Here is a 25,051-nt window from a genome sequence, read left to right on the forward strand (position 1 = left end):
ATTGTTACTTCAGTAAGTATAAAATCTTCATAGTCATCGTTGAGTTTACAAGGGAATCGGCACCAATACTTGTAAAATGCTGCAATTAATCTCAGAAGAATAATACTAGAATAATTATTTATATCGTCCATAATAATGACAAGAGAAAGGCTTCATACCACAGTTTATTTGGTTTACAATAATTTGGGGAGAAGCATAAAAAAAACACACAAACAGTCCTCATGCAGAATTCATATTCCTGAATAATAAGCTAAGGTGTGGGAGAGGGGGAATGGCCCTGCTTTTCACATCTAGTGTCCATACCTGTACAAAAACAACAAAAGCATGTCAGTTATTGAAGTTTCAAGCAGAATAAACAAACACTTAATTAAAAGTAACTGCAGACCGAGGACCCAAATTATGAAGTTAAGTATCTTGCAAGAAGTACAATTTAAAATATGAATCAAATGCATTATTCAATTAAATTCATATGGCACTAAAAATGTTTCGATGACATGGCTGCTATTAACAATACAGAAGCATGAGGCCTGCAGGAATTTGAAACGTTTTGGCCTTAAGTTCATTATCCACCTAATGTAAGAATGGTAAGAGAAATGGCACAAGCCAATGACACGGGAATTGTTCTGAGCGCATGGAATCAGCACATAACTTAACTGGTTGTTCAGATTTGCCATCTTTAGCTCTTTGTCACCCATGTCAGCTTTCTATGACTACAGAAACTAGACTGGGAGAGAAGAAGCAGTGAAATACTCACTTCTGAAACTCCCACTCCCTGTTATCTAGAGGACACACCTGCCTGGTCTTCAGCCAGCGAGAGATACAGTGGAAATGGAAGGCGTGCTGAAGGAGAAGCCGTCTGTTAGTGCTGTATTTACACCATGCAAGCTTCAACATGCTTGAATCACCGAGAGAAATACCTGAATACATTAGAACACACTCAGGTTTTTAAATATCCATCCTTCCATCAAACCAGCTGTAACTCAGAGTACATCTCTAGCGAGCCTGCATCCCAGCCCTGGACTTTGGGGGCCCCAAAATTTTCCCAGGAAACACAGGGCACAAGGGAAGAGTCACCCTGGAATGGATGCTATCCCATCACAGCACACACACGCACACACAATGAAGATTTTGGGATGACAATTCACCTAACTGCATTTATTATGGACTGCAGGAGGAAACTCACGTAAACACAGGCAGATACTCACAAACTCATACACTGTCAGAAAAAAAGGGTACAGCCCAGCTACAATTTTCCCCAAGGTACAAACAACTTTAATGTGCCTCCAATGGTACAAAAATTAGTCCACTTCTGTACCTTGAATTAGACTACATTTACCTACAGCTAAGGGAACAACTGGCAGACCCCTGAGAGTCAAACTGGTGCTTTTTTTCCTGACAGTGTGGTTCAGAGAGAGTTTTCCTAATAGGGACGCAGTTACCAGAATATCATCACCAGAGGCCCAGGAATTTTTCTGAGCAAAGTTTTATAAGCAAACCGACAGCTGTGCTGAGCTGCCTTCTGCGGCACCAGAGCATCTCGACGATCTGACAGCCACACTCACATTGCAGACCCCCCAGGCTACGGTGCACTCCTCGCTGGTGGCTGACGCCTGATTGGCTTGACACTCAATGCCTGCAAGAAACAGGAATACTCAAATGCACAGGCCTACATGCTGGTTTTAACACATTCAGTACCAGTCAAAGAGCTCGGCACACCTCCTTTCAATGCTATATTATTGTAGTTGAAGGCAATTCAATTCCATTTTATTTTTATGGCTCATTTTCACAATGTTACACTGTCTCAGAGTGCTTTACGTTATCCCTGTCCGAAGCCCCCAGTGGGCAAGCCAGAGGCGACAGTAGGAGGGAAAAACTCCCTAGAAGGAAGAAACCTTGTGAGGAACCAGACTCAAGGTGGGAGCCCATCCTCCAGGGGGCAGCAGTGGAAGTCAGATTAACAAAGTCCCGATTCATATGCTCCAATTTACTAATGTCCAGGTGTAAATGCGGAGTCACTGGCAGCAGGGCAGGCAGGAGAGATGTCACAGTCGGAGGGGGGGGGGGGGGCGCACAGAAGGAAGGCACAGTCAGTGAAATAATACATATCAAATAATGCAATGATCAAGAGTGGTGATCAACATGTCAAGATTTTCTCAAATGTTAGGCTCTTTAAACAGCCTCCTTTTGCTTCAATGACAGCTTTGCAGACTCTTGCATTCATTCCACCAGCTTCCAGATGTAGCCAACTGAAATGGTTCCTCAACAGTCCTGAAGGAGTTTCCACAAGTTCTGGGCACCAGTTGGCTACTTTGCTCTTCACTCTTCAATCCAACTAATACCAAACCAGCTCCATGGGGTTTAGGTCAGGGGATTGTGGGGACCAGGTCATCTGTCACAGTACTCCATCACTGTCATTGTTCATAAGATAATACTTACTACATAAACTTAACGTTGCTTAGGGTCATTATCTTGCTGAAAAACAAATGATTTTCAGTGGGTGTGTCCAGACTTTTGACTGGTACTGCACGAGTGAGTGTCTGTTAAAACAGCATAGTTTGGTACTCACAGAGGTCCATGATGTGGTTCCTACAAATGGCACAGTTGTCAACTACGATGTCCCAGGCCCAGAGGGCCACAGCATTCCACTAAAACCAAAAGAAACATGGTCATCAACCCTCCCAAATGACACATAGCCACTATTTCACCTCACACTCCAGAGGAACCACCTAATCATTCAACTAGGAAGAAAACAAACTATTTCCATTCATAAGTTCTATCTGTGAAATATTTTTGGTTTGAGTGATACTCACTCTTATTACATACTCTATTAAATTGATGTGTTGGGTCAAAGAAAATCCCTAATTGAAAAGCTGACGGTCCTTACATCTGCATCACCACTAAATGCTGGGTTTCTCTCTTAATATCTCCATCTTTATCCAAAGGAGTGATTAGCTAGGCTAACCAAGGCAATATACAATACTGAACGGTCCAAGCTTTATCCCTCTTATTTTCACGCACGCCTGTCGGCACATCTCCCATATAATTATCCTTAATGTTGGCGACGATGGGCATAAACGCAGGAAAAGGTATATCCGAAATCAGGAAGCGATCACCGATATAAGCTGCAACGTAATACAAGATCGGAAAACAACCATGTCGATTTGATAGTTTATGATAGTTATATTAGTTCCCGTCTAATTACCTGTATTGATCCCAAAATGTACAACGTTGTCTTGTCAGTTAGGTTACACATGACCAACCAAAAAGCATAGCTATTCGTGGTACTTGAAATATTATGACAAAACGTCGACGACGAAACAAAGTAATAATCAAATATCAGTGTCTTACTGTTGCTTTATCGGATTTCCTAGTTAGGTAGGAAAGGAAGGCAAGAACTGGTTAAAGAAAAGTATAAATCTTTAGAAACACGTACTATTTCTTAATTGTCATTCATAATTACCTTCTTTACTTCAAAACGCTTTTTGCTTGCCCCACTATTGATGCAAGCCGGAGCATCTACATCCATCGCCGCCGCCATCTTGACTGTCAGACTGCGCCCGGGTCGCGTTTCTATCCTTTCCGGCGCATCGAGATTACTGCTGCGGATAGATGCGCTCCTATTGTCGTCATTTTGCACGCATGGAAACGATTAATGATAGTGTACATGGCATTCTGTGTAGAATTTATATACTTGTTGTATTGTTTTACAGCAAAAATTAATATTGATATTTACTTTTGAAATTTTAAGAATGACTTCTAATGTGCCATAATGCTGGGAACTTGTGACTAGGGATGGGAATTGAGAACCACTTGAGCATCGGTTCCAAATTTTCCAAATCATCGGAATCATACGCCTGTGAGCTTATCAATTCCTTTATCGATGTATTGATTACAAGCTAACAACGTCATACACGTGCGTCTAGTGTTGAAATAAAGTGGACATTTTCATGTTCACTGTGTATATGTGTGTGTGTGTGTACATTTTATTCTTTGGATTTTATTGTAATTTTTTACTGTGTATCTGCTGGCGCGCTCCAAACGAAATTTCATTGTACTTGTACAATGACAATAAAGCATCTTTATCTTTATCTTTATCTAAGTGACAGTCGACTTCATGTGGAAGTGAACATATTTGGGCTTGTTATTCTATATAAAGAATTCAGTTTAAACGTAGAAGCTATTTATCAGAAACGAAAAAGGCTGCATTTAGGATCAACCGAACTATTGCAAGAAATATCCTGTATATATTTCAGTTACAAAAGCGAAAAACCTTAGGTTCCACCGAGATTTGAACTCGGATCGCTGGATTCAGAGTCCAGAGTGCTAACCATTACACCATGGAACCACATGACAGTATGCTCTAAAAATGATTAATAAAGAGTAACAAGAGCAATAACCGACTAATAAAATGATAAATTTTAATTGAAATACTTAGTTTTTTTGCATAATATCTTCATTTTATAAACTGTGTGAAATATTTTTACAACGTGGGACTTAATGAGTTTCAGGAGATAAAATTTTAACAATAGAATATCCCATGATGCACTTCTCCAAAAGCGAGCTGTGGCATGGAATTAAACGGTAAAGTTTACTGCAAGAATTTGGAAGTTTATGAGTTGCGTATTGATCAAGTAAATAAAAGGAACTTAAAATGACCAAGAGGTGCGTGGTAGGAGGGTGTCGCAACACTCATGTTGATGGTGTTAGTGTACACACGTGGCCCAAAAACAAAGAACTTGGAAAAAAATGGGACAGCTTTGTAAAGCTCGGGCGGTTTAACTGGGTGGCCGGTACCACCGGAGTTAGCGTGATTTGTGGAGCCCACTTCACCGCTGAAGACTTTGCCAACTTCTCTCGCTGGAAGGCTGGCTTTGCAAGAAGTTTGATTCTCAAGCCCGGAGCTTTTCCGACCATTAATGTCGCGCCCAAGGCTGTGTACTCAAACAGAAAAAATTATAAATTTTCGCGGACCTTCAAGAAAAAAGGGATAAAGGTAGGCTGATTCAGTCTACTAGCAGAATGGATTTTGTCTCACCATTGAATTCGGTGCTGTGTCTGAATGATGAAGCTATGTAACGTAAGCGGTGGAACCAGGCTCAAGTGAGATTGTCTGTCTGTTTCTTGTTTTTCCCAGGAAAATGTCCAAAAAGTTTAACTTACTGACAAACGACACCGGAGTTTATATTTTTTTCACATTTTATTGTTGCAGTAAGATATGATTGTCTAAAATTCTTTACTGGTCAGCTTGCATCCTCATCTTCACATTGGTTGAGAATGCAAGCAGTTGAGATGGAAAAAACACTTAACTAGCTTTATGAGGAAGGATGAGAAGTCCTTGGAATTACTTCTGTGCTCTTTTGGATCCCATACAAAGTGTTATTTAAACTTCCAACGGAAGGTAAAAGAGGATACGAATGAGGTATTCTTCCTGTATCTGGATCTAGGAGGAACTGGGGAAAGAGATGTTTAGACTCACCTGCTCCGATTACTGGGTGGATGAGTGGGTAGACTATTCTGCAATATTTTAATTACTTTAAAATACGTAAGTTTACTGCAGGGTGTTGAGCTCTTTATTTGTAGTACTGGGTGACATTTAGTATTTTATTATATTATTAGTTACTAAACTTGCTGACTTTGAGCTAATCTTTAGGATTTGGAAATCATTGCAATACATACATTTTTAACATACAGCATTTCTCTACTACCAGAACAGAATGGAATTATATCGTTATGAAATTAAGTAAAAATGAGAAATAATATAACAGTGAAAAGTGTGAAAAGCTGCAACACAAATCGAACTGATCTAAATACGAATTCGGTTACTTATGTTTCAGCAAAGCATGTAGACGAGAGTGCTGAATCAGATGGCACTGTCCTCCACAGAATAATTTTATTAACAAACATGCGTAGTTCAGATACAGTGTTACAATAATAGTTGTTCCTGTGGACAAGAAAGTGTGATGGTAAATACTCAGAACCAACCCAGCCTTTTCCACAGTAAGCAAGCCACCTTACTAAAGTGGGCAGTGGTGGCCTGATGGTTAGGGAAGCTCATTTGTAGTCCAAAGATTGCTTGTTTGAATCCACGACCAGCAAAGTACCACTGAGGTACCCTGAGTAACGTACCGCACCCAAGCCCTGCTCCCTGGGTGTTGATTTAGCTGCCCCATGAGTTAAATGCAGAGGACACATTTCGTTGTTGTGCACTGTGTGTCGTGGTGTGTTACCAATGACTTCTCTAAAATGAATATGCTCACTCAGACTCACCCCAAACAAAACAACGTGGCTCCAGATATCAAGAGACTACAAGACCCAGAATGCACTCTCGTTACCACAAACGGGTTTTATGATTGGATGGCTAGATACCGCCCATGACCAATAGTAAGCGAGTGTGTACTGAGCGTGGATTCGGTGAGTTTGTCATGATTTTTTCTGCAAAAGTCAAGATATGATTTAGCATAATATGATACAATTTTTGTGAATGTGGTTACGTCTAAAACGACATTGCTTGATGAAGTCTAAAACCTGAGCTCAGCTGAAGGGCAATTAGACGCTACTGTGGAAAGCCGTTAATAGCAACTAGCTAGCTAAACATTTGGAGATGTAAGTATTTTGGTTACCTTTATTTCAGCATTTTAATGAATAATCATTTAATGGAGCTTTCTTAAGAGATGGGATTAAGTTTTGATGGGATTTTAAACGAGTGTGTGTTATTGGTAGGGAGATCTTAATTCCAGCCATTTAACTGTACAGCGTAAGCATTTAGAATAGAAAAATTATTTTAGAAAATAAGTCTAATGTACTTAAGAAACTATAGTTGTGCATCGGTCGGTGACCAAGCTTAATAAGTTTAAAGGACTGGGGATAATTACAGACTGATTTTAGCCTTTTGTTTGTCTTCCGCGATGAATGTGACTTTTTGTGAACGACAGTTTAAAAAGAAGCTGTAAAAACCACTACAAGAACGCCTATGTGTGATTCGCTGTGATGTGTGCGGTGTTTAACCGCAATGGCAAATCACAGCTCTAGCCACTCTGTTCAAAATAAGCATTTAAACGCGTGCCGACATCAAGCCAAAGCAATGCACCGATGGGTAGATTAGTGTTTAAGGTAGTTTGGATATAGTTTCATTCGCAATTAGGATTACAGTGTTGCTGCGAACACCTTCGGCATTTCGAGAGGGAAACTGTCATTTAAATCAGCGTTTCTCAAACCAGCCCTCGGGGACCCCGACAGGTCCACGCTTTTTGCTCCCACCCACTGGGTCGTATTACGCTGACGTCATTGTCAAAGTACACGTGTATGGAAACGAGGAGGCCGCCATTTTACCGGGGAACGATCATGACTATTGACTGTTGTGTGTTTGGCTGTGGTAACAGCTACAAGAAAAACCCACTTCTGAGTTTCTTTTGTATACCTTCGGTTCGTAAAAACCAAGGCAAAGAAACCGAAGAACTAACGGAAAGGCGACGGAAAGCCTGGCTAAAAGCCATAAATCGAAAGAACTTGAACGACGATGCTATCAGGAAGTGGCACGTTGTGTGTTCCGAGCATTTCATTACAGGTAGGTTAGATCCACGCAGATTTACTTTTCTAAACGCAGTAAATATATTTCAAACTACAGTTTCTTTCTGGAATTCTATGCTAAGTCAGCGAGAAGTATGACGGTGATTACTGACAGCATTTAAAGATATCTGTTCGACAGTTATACGGACATAGATTGATACAAACACTACAGGCCAGAAGTTTTGGCCCACCTTCTGATCTTTTGAAAAAGCAATGTTTCATTAATTTTTAAAAATCTTTATTACAAGAAAATATTAGAAGTTTTGAAGTGTAATGTAACAATTTACTGTACACTGCAAGTGCAATTTAATGAATGCGCGTGCTTAAGTATGAGTTTCATCAAAATAACCATCCCTTGCCTTTATCTCAGCAGCAGATTCACAGCATCCTTTCCAGCAATTTTTCCAAATAACTTGTCTCCAAATCCTCCCAGCACCTTTTTTTTAAGCATGCAGACAGTTCTCTCTCATTTCCTAGATATTCCTTTTGAACTTGTTGGTCCAACTCGTCCCATGGATGAACTTTCGTCCATCTAGAAGACCTGCTCCCAGGCCTGAATACTCCAGTGTTTGTGATTAGCCTATAGTAGTCTCTCTTTCTTCTTAACACCCAGAGGTAACGGTTTTCTGGCGGCAACTCGACCATGCAGTCCAGCTGCGCTCAGTCTTTGCTTGACTGTATTAAGAGATACCGGTTTCCCCTCTGTTCACATTAATAACAGCCCTCAGACCATTACAGTCACCTTCCAGTTTCTTTTGCACATCACAACTAAGCGTAGATCTTCAATCTTTGATGTCACTTTCCTTGCCCCAGACCGTTTCTGGTCATTTGCTTCTTATCAACCTTTTTCAGTGTAAACAGTATGTCACTCCATGCTTAGAGACATTTAACTTTCTGGCTGTTTGTCGATGAGAGAACCCTCCTTCTTCCATTTTGATTTGAGCCCTCTGTTGAATTATTTAGTTTATTAAGACACAATTAAGATAGGCCAAGAGCAAGACAAGTTCTGAGATTAGTAAATAGAATTCCAACACAAAGTGAATGTCAATGCACTAAAGACAGACCTGATATGTCTTGGGAACCAATAGTTTCAGCCTTTAGTGGCTAAATAATGTGATACTACAAGATATAAAATACTGAAAACCAGTCTGTTACATTTCTTTTAAGTATTTCTAATATTTTCCTGTAATAAAGGTTTGACAAAGCATTTTTTTTAAAATCCGAGGGTGGGTCCAAACTTCTGGCCTGTAAAGTATATACATTGATACACGCATACATACCAGTGCCTTATATAAAAGTGACATGATTGATGATGAAATGTAAAAAAACATCCTGTACTCCCTAGTGAGGTTTTATCTGCAATGTTTTGGCATGTATTAAAGTAAATCAATTTGAAAAGAATTTAAGGGTTTCTATTGTTTGGCTTCTTTTAATTAAAATAATTTGCTTTCAATTCCAAATCGGCAAATATTCTTGTAATTCAGCAAAGCATCTCTTTGACAGGAGCACCAGCATATATGCATGATGAATTCAACCCTGACTGGGTTCCTCACCTAAACCTAAGCTATACTGAGGACTCCCCAGCGGCAAAACGTAGTACAGTCAACCGATATATTCGGCACAAGCGAAGGAATCGATGCACTACAACTAGTGAATCCAAAAAGAGAAAGGTAATTTTTGTTTTTTGTCAGTCTTGTCTGTACTTAGACTTTATGGTCTGCTTTGGTGGTTAGATTATTTCCTTCAAATGTTATGAAGAAATTTTTTAGCCCCTTTTTCCTGAACAAAATACAACTTTTTATGGTCCTGAGCACTTGTCATACATTCTGTCTATACGAAACTTTCTTTAACAGGTACCTAACTATTTGAAAAGGAAAGAATTAAGTAATTCAATAAATGTGTGTAAAACATCAATTTAAATTTTGGTAAATACATTGTTGGCTCCAGGGGGCGCAGTGGTTAGCGGTGCTGCCTCACAGCCAGAAGGTCCTGGGTTCGGTCCCCGGGTCGGGTCGGGTGTAGGATCTTTCTGTGTGGAGCTTGCATGCTCTCCACTGTGTCTCCTGTGTTCGCATGAGTTTCCGCCGGGGGCTCCTCTTTCCTTCCACAGTCTGAAAGTGTGCATGATAGGTTAATTGGCGACTCTAAGTTGGTCCCATGAGTGTGTGTGCCCTGCAGTGTGTTGGCACCTGCCCAGGGTTGGTTCCTGCCTGTGCCCCTTGTTCCTGGGATAGGCTCCGCCGCCCCCCCACAACCCCAGTTGATTGATTGATTGATTGATTGATTGGAAATTTACCATGTAATTTGACATAAAAGTATAGACATTGCAAAATGCAGTTTGGAACACTTGCAGAAACATTATAAAAGCACATAGTATGCAATGCTGGCAGTTTTTGATCCCAGATATCTGATCACCAAAGTCTTGGCTACATGAAGATGACTAAATGGTGTAGTTGCAACATTCATTTGGATAAATAAATAAGAAAAACCAAACTAATGTCACTATTTCTGGCTCCTTTCATTGAATATGTAGCAACTTTCATGTGTATGAATGAGCCACTGACACCTGGCCACACCCCCCCCCTTTTATGGTGCGGATGGGGATGTATCTGGATCGCGTTTCACTGCTGCGCTGTTCATCAAATTACCATGTGAATGGGATTTGAATACGCGCTAATGCGGCTATTTAGAATGCGAATAGCGATCTTCGGGTGAGAGCGGTACTACACGCCCCCGATGCAGGTAAAACTTGTGGGGGAAAAAAGGTGACTTGGTTTACTTTTTTGCCAATTTAACCTAATTTTAAAAACGTTAATACTTCCGACAATGGACGTTTTGAAAAGAAGACAGATTACGGATTTAGTCAGCGTTTTTTTCATATTTCTATAATAAGCTTTCAGCGAGTCGTGAACTGAAATACACGAGAAAGATGCTCAGCATCGTCGACGATGCCATTGACTCCAGAAGGTTAAATAAAATGCAAGAAAGTGAGATCCGATTACAAGAGGTCAGTCGGCATGTTAACGCCGGTTGTGAACGGACGTATTTGGCGCTGTCTGCTTGTGATCGGACCACCCAGGCCGCATGTTAATGCCAGGTGTGAACAGGGCCACAATCACATGCTACCATTTTATCCTTGTCAGGTTTTCTACATATATACCAAACACTCCCAATCATTCCCATCACAGGTGACTGCCCATGGCTATTCCTAGACGAGTAATACTCTGGCAAACGTTCTGGCAATACTGCCTTTTCAAAGAAGGATCCTGGCCTGCATATGGCGCTTTTGTGGAACTTCTCACCGGGCAGAAATCCCTGCAGAAAAGTATCCTTCTCCAGTCGCTTCTCCAGTTTCTTCCTGGCTGTGGGAAACTGGGGGCACTGTCTTACAGGCATCTTCTGTAGTCATGTTCCTTGCTGAATATGGGCTCTTCATCTCTAAACATCCAAGACTGTGACACTCACAGCATTGTGTGTCACCCGGAGAGGCTCCTTAAAATGGATAATTGTCACTTAAGAATAGCCCCACCTCTGTTAATATGTATTCTTCGTGCTTTTGTAGTGAAATCTCAGAAAGCTTTTCACGAGCTAAAGGCTCACACTGTCTACCCCACTGTAAGGTTTTTCGTTGTGCTAAACTGCTACGGCAAATGCTTCTTAGTAGAAAAATTGGTGGATTTAGAGGGTCTGTGTGACAAGCTTCATAGAATTTGGAGGCTGCGATTCTCCCCTCATACGATGCCACAGTCTTGATGAGGTCTGCTTGTGTGTTTGTGGCTGTGCCGTTGCTCCAAATTGCATACGTGTGCTGTGTTGTCTTGTAAGGGTACAAGATGCGCAGGGAAGATCCTTTTGTGCCGCTGAAGTGAAGTCAGTGTCTGCAACTGATGCGGGTTTAACTTTCCCAATGGATGGTATCGTCCAGTACGCTTTTGTCCCAGTCACAGTGCTCCTCACTTTTTGCACGTGTCATGGCCTTCACACAGAAGAGAGGAACCGCTATGTGGCTGCAGGCTTCTCCAAGGTCTCCCGTGTATGTGCAATCTGCAGACTTGTCATAACCTTCCTTTCTGGCTATGACTCATGGATCCAAGGGTTTCTCACTGAGTTCTCTATGAGTGAAGCACCTACAATGACATCAAAAGCACTTTAAGTAATCACGAAGACTCTGCCTTAAAAGGCTGGTAACAGGTAAATAATTACTCGTAACAGATATGCTGATATACTTCATAAGGTGCAACATTAGCAACCAACTTCTTTGCAAACTAATAGTCCAAGACTATGATGATGGGTACTAAAACATTTTCGAATGACCAGTTGGTTTGATTAGATTTCTCATTGAGTAAAAAAAAAAAAAACTACCAAACTGATATCAGAGATGAAGAAAAGCTGAGTTGCAAGTACATGAAAAGGGTAACATAAGATGTAGATCAATTGCTGCAACAGTTTTTTCATCTCTATTCAGAATAAAAAACGTAAAATGAATCTTTCCTTTGACGCCTTTCTCTTCTGTACGCTGCCGGCAATGAACATCCAGCGCCCATCTACTCAGGAACACACTGTAGATTTTTAAAGACTTAAAAGCCTAAAACGAAATACAATAGAGTAGAAAGTAGAAGCAGGAAATAAATAGGCCACTTAACAAGGAAAGTTTAACTTAAGTCAAAAGCAATGAGGCAGTTTCAAAGAAGAGAGCATCCCACTTAGAATACTGTGTGCAGGTTTGGTCACCATACCTTAAGAAGGACATTGCTGCCTTAGAGAAGGTGCAGCGTAGGGCTACGAGAATGATTCCTGGTCTTAGAGGAATGTCTTATGAGGAGAGGTTAGCTGGGCTGAATCTGTTTACCGTCGAGCAAAGACTAAGGGGGGACATGATCCAGGTATATAAGATTCTAACAGGTCTGGATGCTGTTCAGACAAACGGCTACTTCAATATTAGTTTAAATACTAGAACTCGTGGCCATAAGTGGAAATTAGCGGGGCTTTTTAAAATGGATTTGAGGAAGCACTTCTTTACACAGCGTGTAGTTAGAGTATGGAATAGTCTTCCTGCTAGTGTAGCGGAAGCTAAAACCCTGGGGTCCTTTAAATCAGAGCTAGATAAGATTTGAACAACTGAGCTATTAGTTAAGTTCTCCCCAAATGAGCTTGATGGGCCGAATGGCCTCCTCTCGTTTAATTTCTTATGTTCATAAAAACGGAATGCAAACATGTAGTTACCCTGCCTTCACACAAAGGCCAAAAAAGAACAGAAATGAAATATGACCATAATACAGATCAGATAAATGCTGCTGCTCAGAAGGTAAGCAATTCTTAGAGAAGCATCAACACACAATTACACAGAAGCATGCATAAGTAGTAAATTACAACCAAAGTGATAAGCCAATCAAAGCTTTATCTGCCTTGAACAGCTCGCTGGAATAACGGCTTTTACGAAGCACCAAATAAGTAACCAAAGCCACGATATCGGGGGAAATATTTTTGTCTTGTGTCCGCTGTTACGCTAATTGACTCCATCTTCTTGCAATACTGCATCAAATTTTCCATACATACGATCATCATTCCCTGGTAAAATGGCCGCTACGTACAAATTGTGCTGTAATAAGCATGTAACTTAATACAGCCTATTCCCTAAGAGTTGGGAGGGAGCAAAAACGTTAATGGCCTGTGGGTCCCCGAGGACTGGTTTGAGAAACGCTGGTTTAAATCTCCGTACCACCTCTGAATGAATCAGTCTGTGGTGCTGGCCTGATTCTCAATGTAGTATCAGATATAAAAACATTGTCTCTAGATAATGCTGGCTAATGGAGATTCACTCAGCTACATTTGTTCTCTTTTCGATTAATCTGACCGTTTAGAGCATAATTCAACTTCTTAAAAAAAGCTCTGATTTAAAAGAATTTAATATAGTTTCAGTACCCACTGAAGTAATGGAGGTTTTGTTAATTTATACCTAGTTTTGCTTATTGGATGGTCGCTCTGTTTGACAGTTTTCATTCGCCGGTTTGTATTGATGTTTTGACCTTTTTTTTCCCCTCTGATTTCTGACCCTATTAAATATCAGTATACTCATGGTAATGTTAAAACTAAGACTGAATATTTTCTTTTTTTTTACTTTTTTTTACTTTTGTAGCCCAATGACCTTAAACTTGAAATGAGTACATCATCAACCGATGCACACACCATAGGACCTTTTCAACTGAAACTGCATTTCAATTCTCCTCTTGGGTTCGCAGAGTATATTTCCAGGGATTTGGAATATGACATCATCAGAGCCGTGTCGTGGCTGGGTGTAGGCCTTGCGTTCTGATTCGCTGCGAATAAGCAGCCCGGGGAGGGGGTTGGGGGTTAAAGAAAAATGCCAAACCGCTGTGTGGCGTATGGGTGCGGAAAGACCCACGAAGACAACGTGACCCTGTTCCGATTCCCCAAAGACCCGGCGGAGAATCACAAGTGGGAGAAGCAGGTGCAGAGGACGCGGACGGACTGGCTGGCTAAGGCTTCCTCGCACCTGTGCAGTGATCACTTTGGCAAGGAGTGTTTCGAGCCCAAACCGCTAGCAGGGGTAAAGACTCCTTGCCCTAAAACGTCCCTGAAGCTGAAGGATGGCGCAGTGCCCACCATTTTCATACAGCCCCCTTGCCAGAGCTGCTCTGGTGACGCTGTGGACTGTAGAGCCTGCTCCTCCAGAGGGCGATGGCGGGCCGTGCCCGCTGAGCCGCGCGCTATGGAGGCGGTAAGTACCGGTGTCCCATCGGCCCTCGCTGCGTCAGACTCTGGGATGGGGTGCGTTTAGGAGAGGAGCCAGAGGATAGACCCTGATCAGTTTTGTAGCACAAAAACCTTTAAAGGCTATTCGTCTGTAGCTGTGGAAAAATCCCTGGACGTGGGGGTGTTTCCTTAAATCCGTCATAAGAAACTTGGGGCCTGTACTACGAAGCGGGGTTACTGGCTTATCGGGGTTGTTGGATTTAAGGTAGTCTGGGCAAAATGTAAGTGAACGAATATGAAGTCCATTTAAACTGCGGGACCTTAAATCCGACAAGTTACCCCGATAAGCCAGTAACCCCGTTTCGTAGTACAGGCCACTGGTATTTTACATGAATGAAGTCCTTAGCTATGACTTCGGGTGGAATTCCGTGGAGTACAGTTTCGGGCCAGCATCTGCTGAAGCATTCAGATCCACCTGAGCGTCCACTGTATACTGATTTTATTATGTTTTTTTGGATAATTGTAAGAAGTCGGTGGTTCTCATGAAAATCAGCCTGTGATGAGTTTTCAGACTCGTCTCAGAAGCACCTCCTGCTGTGGTACTTAGAACTATTGCTTCAGTGACATGGAGAGCACTTTGTAATGGTGTAATTGTAAAGGAATCTGGGAGAAAACTGTCCCGGTGAACAGTGAAATCCAGGTTAGAATCATTTGCCCACCCACCAGAAAATTTTCATCGTCAACTCCCATCCCCTCCCTGTATCGTTGTCAGAATACCAAATTTGGTATTACTTGGTGTCGAAAATCCCTAATGTGTATTCTGTGTATTACATGTGCATTATAACAGTAGCATGTGGAATGTTACACTAACTCAGCCAGCCTTGCTGTATGTTTGTTGGGATTAGGTTGTCTCGATTTAAAGTACTACTGTATGATTGGTTCATATTCCCTTCATTTCACTATGTGAATACATCTGTAGTCTATCAAAGTTTCTCATTACCTTATGACATTTATTATACAGTAATTTAAACTATATCATTTATATCACCAAGCCTCACCCCTGTATATGTCCCCCCCCCCCCCCCATATGATTATTCCAGTGTCTCTGCTTGACACACAAATAAAAATCAATTTTAAATCTACCTGGCTTGCACCTGTCTCAGTAAATCAGGGGATGAGTCTATTTATTTGAAGACTAATAACATTATTCAGAACTTCTCATCTTGCGGGATTAGGACTACTTGGTCTACTGTATGCAGATAATGCGCTTGTGATGCACTGTTGTCATGTAAACCATGCAGTTTAGCTACGTCTCCAAAGTATGGAAATGTTTTGGGGTTTCAACAAAAAGTGACTCACCTGACGGCACTTAAAATAGTGGAGGAACCACAAACTTTAGACTAAAATGATAGGACTTTAATGAAGGATATCATTAGGGTGGTAATACAATTGTAAATTAAAGGCACATTTCCGAATTAAAGCATTGAAGATAAATTCATTCAGTATTCTGTTTGAATGGTGCGTGACTGTGAAAATTTCAAGATAGAGTTAATTACAAGTATTTACTTCGTCTCGCACACCGGTTTGTGTATTACTGTATTGTATTGTGATAATGGTTCATCTTGCCCCAGCACTGGTGATGCACAGCCCTACGCAAAACCGAGGATTAAACCTCTACTCTCTCTGCTATACTGGTCTTGAACAAATAATTACTAATCATTCTATTTCCCCTTTTTTTTCTCCATTTCTCTTCCTGCACATTTACCTGAGAATATTTCATGTTTAGGAAGAATATAATCAATGAATTACTGATATTGAGACACTTCAGAGCAGACCAGTGACAGAAAATGGGAGGACGAGTTTTGACAAAGGGAGCCCCGCCTGTACTCTTTGAATGGAATACCTACACCCTCCAGCACGAATCCAGTGATTGGGAAGGAAGACAGATAGTCATTGAGATTGTCCTGTGGACCATGGGTCTGGACCATGGTGCTATTGTGCTGTTTCTGAGGCCACACTTGTGGAAGCTCCAGTGAATGTCTGCTATACTACGGTGCCGTCTTGCGATCTGACGTACCAGTCGGACGGGGTGGCGCTGCCTTAGTGGCTGATTAACTTTTTTAATCGCTTGTGTGATTGTGTCTTAGTGCATTAACTCGTGTCTCGTGCCCTCAGCATCAGTGCCTTGGTGTGTCACATGATATCTGCGTTTCTGTAGATATTTTTCCGTATCGTTGGCCTTTTATATCTATCAGCATTTCGTCGTGTTTTAACTGTAAATTGCTTTTGTGCTTTGAATTATTGCGTTCTTGAAGTTATTTACAGGTACAGGGCTTACTTGCACAGAAGGGTATTTCCTTAACTTTAGTCACTTGTACTTTGTTGTTAGAGTTCTGATGGCTGCCAGTTGTTGTCGAAAACATGTCCTACAAGTGTGTGCCTTTTCTCAAGGCCTGACAGACTACGTAATGCATAGGCTACTCACTTTGTAATAAAAATACATGCATATGTGATGTACCCCTAGGTTTCTACCCTAGCTCTCTTAAATCCATGTTCTCTTACGTAGGGAGTTACATTCCTCTCTCCTTTCTACGTTCATCCTTCTGCTCAATAAAGTAGTGAGCCAGCTTTGACAAATTTCAAGGTTCAGGCGCCCAATTCTACTGGTTTCTTAAGGTCCCTCAGTTGATCACAGGACAAAGCTGCCTCCTCCTCTCTTGATTCCACCAAGCTTATAGTGATGTTTGTAGCACAAGAACTGGTTACATCTGGCATCTTTACGCAGATACAATTTTTTTTCTTCCACCAAGTACATCCAAACATCTGGCACATTAATTAAACACAGGTATCGGATCGGTTCTTGGGATCAGCTACCCAAAACCCAGGCATTTGTATCGATATTGGAACTGAAAGTCAGATCAGTGCATCCCTAGTTTGTTGTTGGTGTTGATCAGCTGCGTCAGCCTGCACGGTCTGGTCCTGATGGAACTGTGCACTCCCTGTGCAGGACTCGGGCTCCACACAGACGACAAATCCGGTGCCCATGGACACGGACGGCAAGGGAGGGACAGAGGATGATGAGGAGGCCGAGGAAGCGGTGGATGAAGAGGAGCAGGAAAAGCACCTTGGGGAGATGATGGTGGACCTCCCCTCGAATAACTCTGAGCATGCTCCCAAGGAGGACGGGCCCGGTAAGGGTGGACGTTGCATCATCTGACATTGTGATCGTCCCTCCCTCACGGTCCCTCTGTCCGCTCTCTCCTCATGCTCCTCCTCCCTCTGTCCGCTCTCTCCTCATGCTCCTCCTCCCTCTGTCCCTCTCCCAGCTGTGTGCGAGATGTGCGGCATGGTGGGCACCAAAGACACCTTCTTCTCGAAGACCAAGCGCTTCTGCAGTGTCTCCTGTTCCCGCTCGTACTCCTCCAACTCCAAGAAGGCCTCCATACTGGCACGGCTACAGGTGGGTCTCCCCGTGCCTGCTGTCAATTAGCGCGTGACATCGCAGGGCACCTTTGGTGCGTCACGTAGCCACCAGTGAGTAAAGCTAACATTCAACATTGCAGTCTGTAAATATTACCAATGCAGTTGAACTTGATGTGGTAATTAAACCAGAAGTGCAGGGCTTGCAAATTAGCTCGGACAGGAGAGGAAGTGCTGCTTGTTTTTATGTTTTTTTTTGTTTGTTTTTTTTTGGTCTGGGAGCTCAGATAGTCAGGGAGCAAGAACTTTGCTGAAAGTCTTTTCAGAGGACAAAAAATCCAGGCCAGAACAGGACCCATTTAGCAGTTGGACTCTGGTGAGGCAAAACGTTTCTTTTCTAACATCCGCAGAATAGATTCTGGGCCTGATAGGTGACCAGTCATATGGGTGCTCACAGTGTTACATTATGTATCAGCTGTGGTTCTCCAGCAGGACCGGTTTGTTTCTGGACTAAAATGTAAACGTGGCGTGTGTGCAGGGGAAACCACCCACCAAGAAAGCCAAGGTTCTGCACAAAGCTGCCTGGTCCTCCAAGATCGGAACTCTGCTCTACTCCCAGGGCATCGGCCAGCTGCTGGATGGTACCGTAACTGGGCAAGACGGTGAGCCGGGCCTCTGCCACATTCACCCACCCATGTGGACAAAAATGTGTATTATTACTAGACGAACACACAAACCTTTGGACATTATTCTCTGGACCACGAGTCATAATGGACTTCAAGGGACCTGGCAAAACAGTCCGTTATATCCAGAGTTGCTGTATGCCCAGAACACAACTACAGGACACCATTTACTCATGCCACACCCCAGCAGACACACTTGTGGTATAGATTATTATACTGTACATGTAATAATCCAACTTTACCGGACCAGATGCGTGACTATTAATAATCCCGACTACGTATCTGCGCTGGATATCACCGGCACGCCACGCACCTTGTAGGCGGAGCTGCATGTCTGTTATAGCCGAACAGAACTACAGCTAAAAGCGGCCCTTGGGACCAAATTATTTGTCCGTTATATGCGAGTCCGCTATATCTGATGCTTTTTCTGCATGTTCTTAACGGCGCACGGCCGGGACCAGCGGACCTCGTCCGTTATAGATGATATTCAGTTATAAGCGAGTCCAATCTAGCGGGATTTTACTGTAATGCAAATGTGCCCTCTTGCCTGCAATCTTGCTGAATACCCCCCCCCCCCCCACACACACTTTTTTTTAATGCCCAGCTGTGGCCATGGGCTTCGACTGGGGCACATACCTGAAGGAGAGCGGCTTCCAAGCGGCCCCCGTCACCTGCTTCAGACATGTGAGTCTTTGGTCACATGACCAGCTTCTCATTGGCTCACGGTGCAATAGGACACTGTCTATGGGTCGTCAGTGCTTCCGTTTTGCAAACGTAGCTTTCTATATAAGCGCAATGTAACGGCGAAATCTAAATGGCTTATTTTAAAGCAGCGTTGGGTTTGGTTTAAAGAGTAGAAATGCTATAACTTAACTAGTTATTAGTCTGCGGCTGTTGTAACACAAAGTTGCCCAATGCCATGTTTCCCCCCCCCCCCCCCCGCCCCCAGGTACCGCTATACACTCAGTGGGAAGACATCTCCGTGGGCCTGAAGGTGGAAGTCCTCAACAGCGACGCTGTGCTTCCCAGCAAGGTCTACTGGATCGCTTCCATTATGCGGCTTGCGGGTGAGACGCCGCTCTGCCATCCATCCCATTGATCCACATTCGGGGTCAAAACCTCCACTGCACAAGTCTTTGAGGGGAGGGGCATCACCCCATCCTGCATATTTCAAGTATAAATTGATTTTTTGCATTGAAACTCAATGTAATAACTATTAATCGAAGTGGTTTAATGTGAAATACGAAGTTCAAAAAGTATTTAATTGCTATTGTTATTGCTGATCTTTGTTATTGCTTAATTTGGGAATAACACTGAATTCAACTAGCGACACTTAGCCATGTGCATAACCTTGTGAGCCTGTCCTCCTGGCCCCAGATCAGTGTCAGTCTCCCTCTCCTCCCAGGCTACAAGGCCCTGCTGCGGTACGAGGGCTTCGAGAAGGAAGACAGTCACGACTTCTGGTGCAACCTGGGCACCGTGGACATCCACCCCATTGGCTGGTGTGCCGTCAACGGCAAGCTGCTGGTGCCGCCACTGAGTGAGTGCGGCCGGTGACGGCGTTTAACACGCTGATGATGACATGAAATGAGATCTGAGGAAGAGAGGCTGGAAAAGTAAGTTGGAGATGGAAAGCTGTTAGGCAAGGCTGCCAGTACTGTGAATCACATAGTGTATTGCCTGGGAGCATGTCATGTGATCGCGTCATGTGATCGTGTCATGTGATCACCCAGTTGTCATTGCAGAAGTGATTGACACAGTTGTTGGCGCCCGCCTGACAGCTATAGAGCAGCGTACGAGGCAGCCAGCCAAACGCTCTAACCGGTTTTAAATCGTGGATTCCTTGGTGGAGTCGTGCCTCTCTGGTTCCCCTCTAGTTGCAGATCGCATCCCTAAAACCTGAGCCTTTTCTGTTCTAATTGCACATAATTTATTTGCACGGGATTTATTATCCTTATCTTTGTGTTCTGTATATTTTTTTTTATCTAGTTGCACTACATTGACTTTGTTTGAACTCTGTGTACTGACTTTGTACCCGGTCTGCTTTCACACCACCGGACATTTTTTTTTTTCTGGAACCAGGGACTTTTGTTGTGTTTCCACCACAGGCCTGGTTTTTATTCCTTGGAGACGATCCCGGAACACTTTTTTAGTATCTACTCCTACTCCTGGGGAGGTACTTACAGCCATGGCTTGATTGGTCGACCATAAGTACCGACGCTAACTTGGAAGTTATGTGGAAGTGCGGGAAAAGAGATGTCGTGGAGCAAACTCCTTTAATTCCCCGAAACTGTAGAGGTGCATTCTGGGTAGCATTTAAAGAACAGAATTTCTGAGCAAATGGTTGCTGATTTAGAGCTCAAACATGTGATGGGTACTTAATGTGAGTGTGTTACCGAGGTCCTGCGGGTGTTTCTCGTGTACGCTGAAAGCGCGTGTGATTTGACGTTGGGTTTGTGCCTGACCGCCTCTCTCTCCCTTCCAGCCATACATCAGCGCATCAAAAACTGGAAGATGTACCTGATGAAGAAGCTGGTGGGGGCGCAAACTCTGCCTGTGGACTTCTACATCAAGGTGCCCGCGTGGTCCGCACCACGATCTTTCTTCTCGATCCGGTTTTTGATTCGATCCTAGGTTGGCATCGCCAATACAGGTATTTAGTGCCACCCCAGCCCAACAGGTACATAACAATAACAATTTCTGCTGGGGGGGGGGGGCGGTATGAGAACCATTCAGACTGAAAGAACTGATATGTCATTATCAATCTGTACTTCCCTAGTGGGGGCTGTGTGTGTCCACGGGGGGGGCTCAGGGCACTTCTCGCTCGTTTATCAGTAAGGGGAGAATGCCCTGTGATCAGATCAAATCAAAGTGATGGCAATAAAGAGTAAAATAGTATGAGTCAATAAGCAAGAGTACAAATATTAAAATGAAAAGTAGTATTAAGGTCGTCAGTGAGTGAGTGGGAGGGTGGCCCTCCCAGCGCTGTGCTGGTTGTTTTTCCGCTGACTTCCCCGTTCTCCCACGCAGATGGCGGAGAGCATGAAGTACCCGTTCCGGCAGGGCATGCGGGTGGAGGTGGTGGACCGCAGCCTGGTGAGCCGCACGCGCACCGCCGTGGTGGACGCGGTGATCGGCGGCCGGCTGCGGCTGCTGTACGAGGACGTCAGCCTGGAGGCCGGCGGGGAGGTGCTCCCCGACTTCTGGTGCCACATGTGGAGCCCCCTGCTGCATCCCGTGGGCTGGTCCCGCAAGGTGGGCCACATCATCAAGAGCACTGGTACGGCCCAGTCGCGGGGGTGGAGCAGCGCGGGTTAACGTCCCGCGTGAATGCCGATGACGCATTTCTCTTCCCGTCGCAGACAAGCGCGTTGACATGAGCGGCCACCCCACCTTCCGCAAGATTTACTGCGACAGCGTGCCGCATCTTTTTAAGAAGGTCAGGATCCCCCCCATGCTGTAAAAAAAGCTGCTGCCGTTGCTCTCGACTCGCTGAGTTCATGTTAGGTGTCTGAGTGTGTGTTTGTGTGTGTGTGTTTCAGGTGCGGACGGTCTACATGGAGGGGGGGTTCTTTGAGGAGGGGATGAAACTGGAGGCCATCGACCCTCTGAACCTGGGGAATATCTGTGTGGCCACTGTGCGGAAGGTGAGCTATGCTATTCATACGCACACGGTGCAGTTACACTGCAGTCTCTGCCTACGCACCTCACGTTTACGCTGCTCCGTACTGCGTGGAGGGGCGCACTGCGTGGAGGGGCGCACTCCGGTCCGTCCGCCCTTTTCGCTCATGAAGGGCGTGCTTTGGCCCGCAGGTGCTCCTGGATGGATACCTAATGGTGGGCATCGACGGGGTGGAAATCGGGGACGGATCCGACTGGTTCTGCTACCACGCCTCCTCCCACGCCATCCTGCCCGTGGGCTTCTGTGACAAGCACAACATTCCCCTAACGCTGCCCCCTGGTGCGCCCTCCGAAAAATACATCTCAAGAAGTCAATAATGGATTTAAAAAAAACCTTTATGGACGAAGTCTTTAATCGTTAATTGCCAGTCATTTCGGACGAAAGCCATGATAATCTCCCCTCTGTGTCCCTGGCAGGATACGACAGGGTGACGTTCACGTGGGCTAAATACCTGGAGGAGTCGGGTGCGACTGCCGCACCTGCACGCCTCTTTAACGCGGTGAGAGGGCGCCGTTTATCCCCGCTGTCAACCCCCCCTTCATAGAGACTGCAGTTCACAGGCAGTCCCCCCCCCCCCCCACCCTATCCCACCTGATGGTGCCCCCTCCGCAGGACTGCCTGGGCCACGGCTTCGCCGCGGGAATGAAGCTGGAGGCAGTGGATCTGATGGAGCCACGGCTGATCTGCGTGGCCACCGTGAGGCGCTGTGCCGGCCGCCTCTTGCTGCTGCACTTCGATGGCTGGGAGCCCGAGTTCGACCAATGGGTTGACTGCCAGTCTCCTGACATCTACCCCGTGGGCTGGTGCGAGATCACGGGCTACCAGCTGCAACCGCCCATCGGCTCTGGTAAAGGGCCGCGTGTGTGTGTGTGTGTGTGTGTTGTGTGTGTGTGTACTGTTGTGTAAAACTGTTGTGTGAAACTAAACTACTGTATATCGTTACACTTTGAGAAATACCAGGTAGAAATATGAGTTGTGGATGTGTGGATTAGAATCCAGGCCTATACTCCTCACTAAGAGCGTTACATTACTCACCTGTAATAGTTAATAAAAAACAAATTTTTCTGTGGATTTTTTTTAAGTCACTGGATAAAAGTATCACCTAAGGAAAAACCACCCCCCCTTTTTGCTACTAAATATGGTTTAGTCCGCAGAAGCAGCTGCACCGTGAGCCGCTGCAATCAGTGACCATGTTCCCTCCCTTTTCCGTAACAGGGGAATCCATCCCAGCTGAAGAAGCACCCAAGAAGCACAAACCACTGGGGAAAAAGAGTATGTCTGCTGCCGGCCGCCTCCCGACAGCCCCTCCACCCGCCCGCCTCCCTGTAGCCGCTCCGCCCGCCCGCCTCCCTGTAGCCGCTCCGCCCGCCCGCTTCCCGCTCCAACCGCCCACCTCCCTGTAGCCGCTGAGTATCCGTGTCAGATAACACAAGTGTGGAGAGTCAGGACACATCGCTCCAAAGCACCTCCTCTTGGACATTTCTGGAAGCCAGTTAGAATGGAGGCCCCTCCCATTATCCTGCCCCTCTATTTACCTCCCTATCTGCAACCTAACCTCCCCTCCCTGACTGATGATGTCACCATCCTCTTCCATTTCAGAGAAGAGGCTAGTGAAGAAGAAGCTGGCCAGTCTAATCTCCAAAAACCTGCCCCCACCTCGTACCCGCCCAGCTGCCCCGCCCAGTGACCAACCCAGTGATCTACCCACCGACGTGCCCACTAATCTACCCAGTGAGCTGCCCCTCAAGACTGAGCCAGTTGAAGAGGAAAGTGAGTAACACTTTCCCTGCTTGTTCCTCAAGTTCTGATTCATCCTCAAAGCAGCAGAAATCTGGTGCCCTTCAGGCATGTCTGCTGCTTGTTGGTTGAGGAATGGAACTACTTTTCAGGTCTCAGACACGCTGCTGATTCCTGGTCAAAATATAAGCTTCAATAAGACATTTTCGTTCGAGATTTAGAGATGAGTCCGTAAAAGCAGCAGGTTGTATGATTTCTGTGCAACTTGCAATTACTGTTGCCCTCAAGGAATAGAGTTCCGTGACATAGTGAGTGTAAAATGTGGTCTTTCAGGATGCTGGAGACTCTCTCCTGTTGTTCACCTGCCTGTTTGGCTGCTTCCCAACAGTCATTGCGGTGAAGGTGAAGGAGGAGGAGCTAGAGGCTGAAATCCCCCTCCAGGAGCCCGGGGTCCCAGAAACGTCGCTGGAGGAGGCAAACCAGGAGCCCGGCGAGTGAGCCTCTGTGACCGGATTAAAAGGCTCATCCTGGGCCGACTCACCCATAAAGAGTGGTGGCTCTCTGAGACGTTCTGGATCTCCGTGGCGACCAGGACCCACAATCCAATGCTGGAAGCCAGTAGAGTGGGCGATCAGGATCCTACCTTCTCCTTCCCCTGGTGCAGGATCTGCACTGGGGTCGGTGTTTCCCTAGTGATTTGGTGAAGCGGCACAGGGCTGAACACGCAGAATGTACAGTCACTGAGCCTCAGTGATCAGCAGGAAACTCAGTATGCAGAAAGTGTGCTGAAACGGGGCCTCCCCGGCCCCCGCTGCTGCTCTGAGGGTCAAGCAGATTAATATTTAACGCCATCCTTTATCTCCAAAAACAGATGCTTCACATAAACCGTATTACTGACATTCAGAATCACTACTTTGTCTTAATATGACTGTATATGATTTATTGTATTTATTGTGTCTGCATAAAATGTAAATGCTGCAATTGTTATTTTTTGACTGGAGTCAGCTGTGACAGATGTGATGTATCAGTCTTAATATTGTCTTGGTTCATTTGTCCTTTGATTCAAATCTGAAATTAAAGCAGAATCCTGAATGGAACATGAGTTTGACGTAAAGAACCTGGGCCTTCATGATTAACTGTTTTGAAATGTTTGTACTTTTATGCCACCTAGAGGATAACTGTGGAATTGAATTTGCGTCGCACATTAGCCCCCAGGATTGGGGACTCTGATCCTGCTGCCACTGTGTGG

The 25,051-nt window shown here is 44.5% G+C and overlaps 2 protein-coding genes and 1 non-coding gene across 11 annotated transcripts; 1 reads left to right on the forward strand and 2 right to left on the reverse strand.

Moving 5' to 3' along the window:
- Positions 1–151: 151 nt before the first annotated feature.
- LOC111845210 (E3 ubiquitin-protein ligase RBX1) lies at positions 152–3,586 on the reverse strand. The gene is made up of 5 exons (XM_023814438.2): positions 3,461–3,586; positions 2,567–2,645; positions 1,563–1,633; positions 755–840; positions 152–303 (listed from the first exon to the last, which is right to left on the reverse strand). Exons 1-5 carry the CDS (start codon positions 3,536–3,538, stop codon positions 291–293), a joined length of 327 nt encoding a protein of 108 aa, XP_023670206.1. The 5' UTR covers positions 3,539–3,586; the 3' UTR covers positions 152–290.
- Positions 3,587–4,273: 687 nt separating this feature from the next.
- On the reverse strand, positions 4,274–4,345 carry trnaq-cug (transfer RNA glutamine (anticodon CUG)). The gene has a single exon. It is a non-coding gene; the product is annotated as a tRNA-Gln (tRNA).
- A 214-nt stretch (positions 4,346–4,559) lies between these two features.
- On the forward strand, positions 4,560–24,899 carry l3mbtl2 (L3MBTL histone methyl-lysine binding protein 2). 9 transcript variants are annotated; one of them, XM_023814518.2, is made up of 19 exons: positions 6,206–6,411; positions 7,439–7,564; positions 9,070–9,236; positions 17,288–17,471; positions 17,607–17,740; positions 18,239–18,362; positions 18,988–19,067; positions 19,333–19,450; positions 19,789–19,923; positions 20,869–20,957; positions 21,414–21,663; positions 21,746–21,822; positions 21,926–22,030; positions 22,197–22,344; positions 22,482–22,564; positions 22,678–22,912; positions 23,281–23,337; positions 23,665–23,835; positions 24,191–24,899. In XM_023814518.2, the coding sequence occupies exons 1-19, from the start codon at positions 6,372–6,374 to the stop codon at positions 24,298–24,300; spliced, it is 2,433 nt and encodes an 810-aa protein (XP_023670286.1). In that variant the 5' UTR covers positions 6,206–6,371; the 3' UTR covers positions 24,301–24,899. The 9 variants fall into 9 exon arrangements, with proteins under 9 accessions (XP_023670285.1, XP_023670282.1, XP_023670283.1 ...); XM_023814519.2 differs by having other exon boundaries at positions 6,207–6,603; XM_072712019.1 differs by lacking the exon at positions 6,206–6,411 and adding an exon at positions 8,044–8,181 and having other exon boundaries at positions 6,624–7,564.
- Positions 24,900–25,051: the final 152 nt, after the last annotated feature.

Source organism: Paramormyrops kingsleyae, chromosome 5, assembly GCF_048594095.1.
Source record: "Paramormyrops kingsleyae isolate MSU_618 chromosome 5, PKINGS_0.4, whole genome shotgun sequence".
Lineage (NCBI taxonomy): Eukaryota > Metazoa > Chordata > Actinopteri > Osteoglossiformes > Mormyridae > Paramormyrops > Paramormyrops kingsleyae.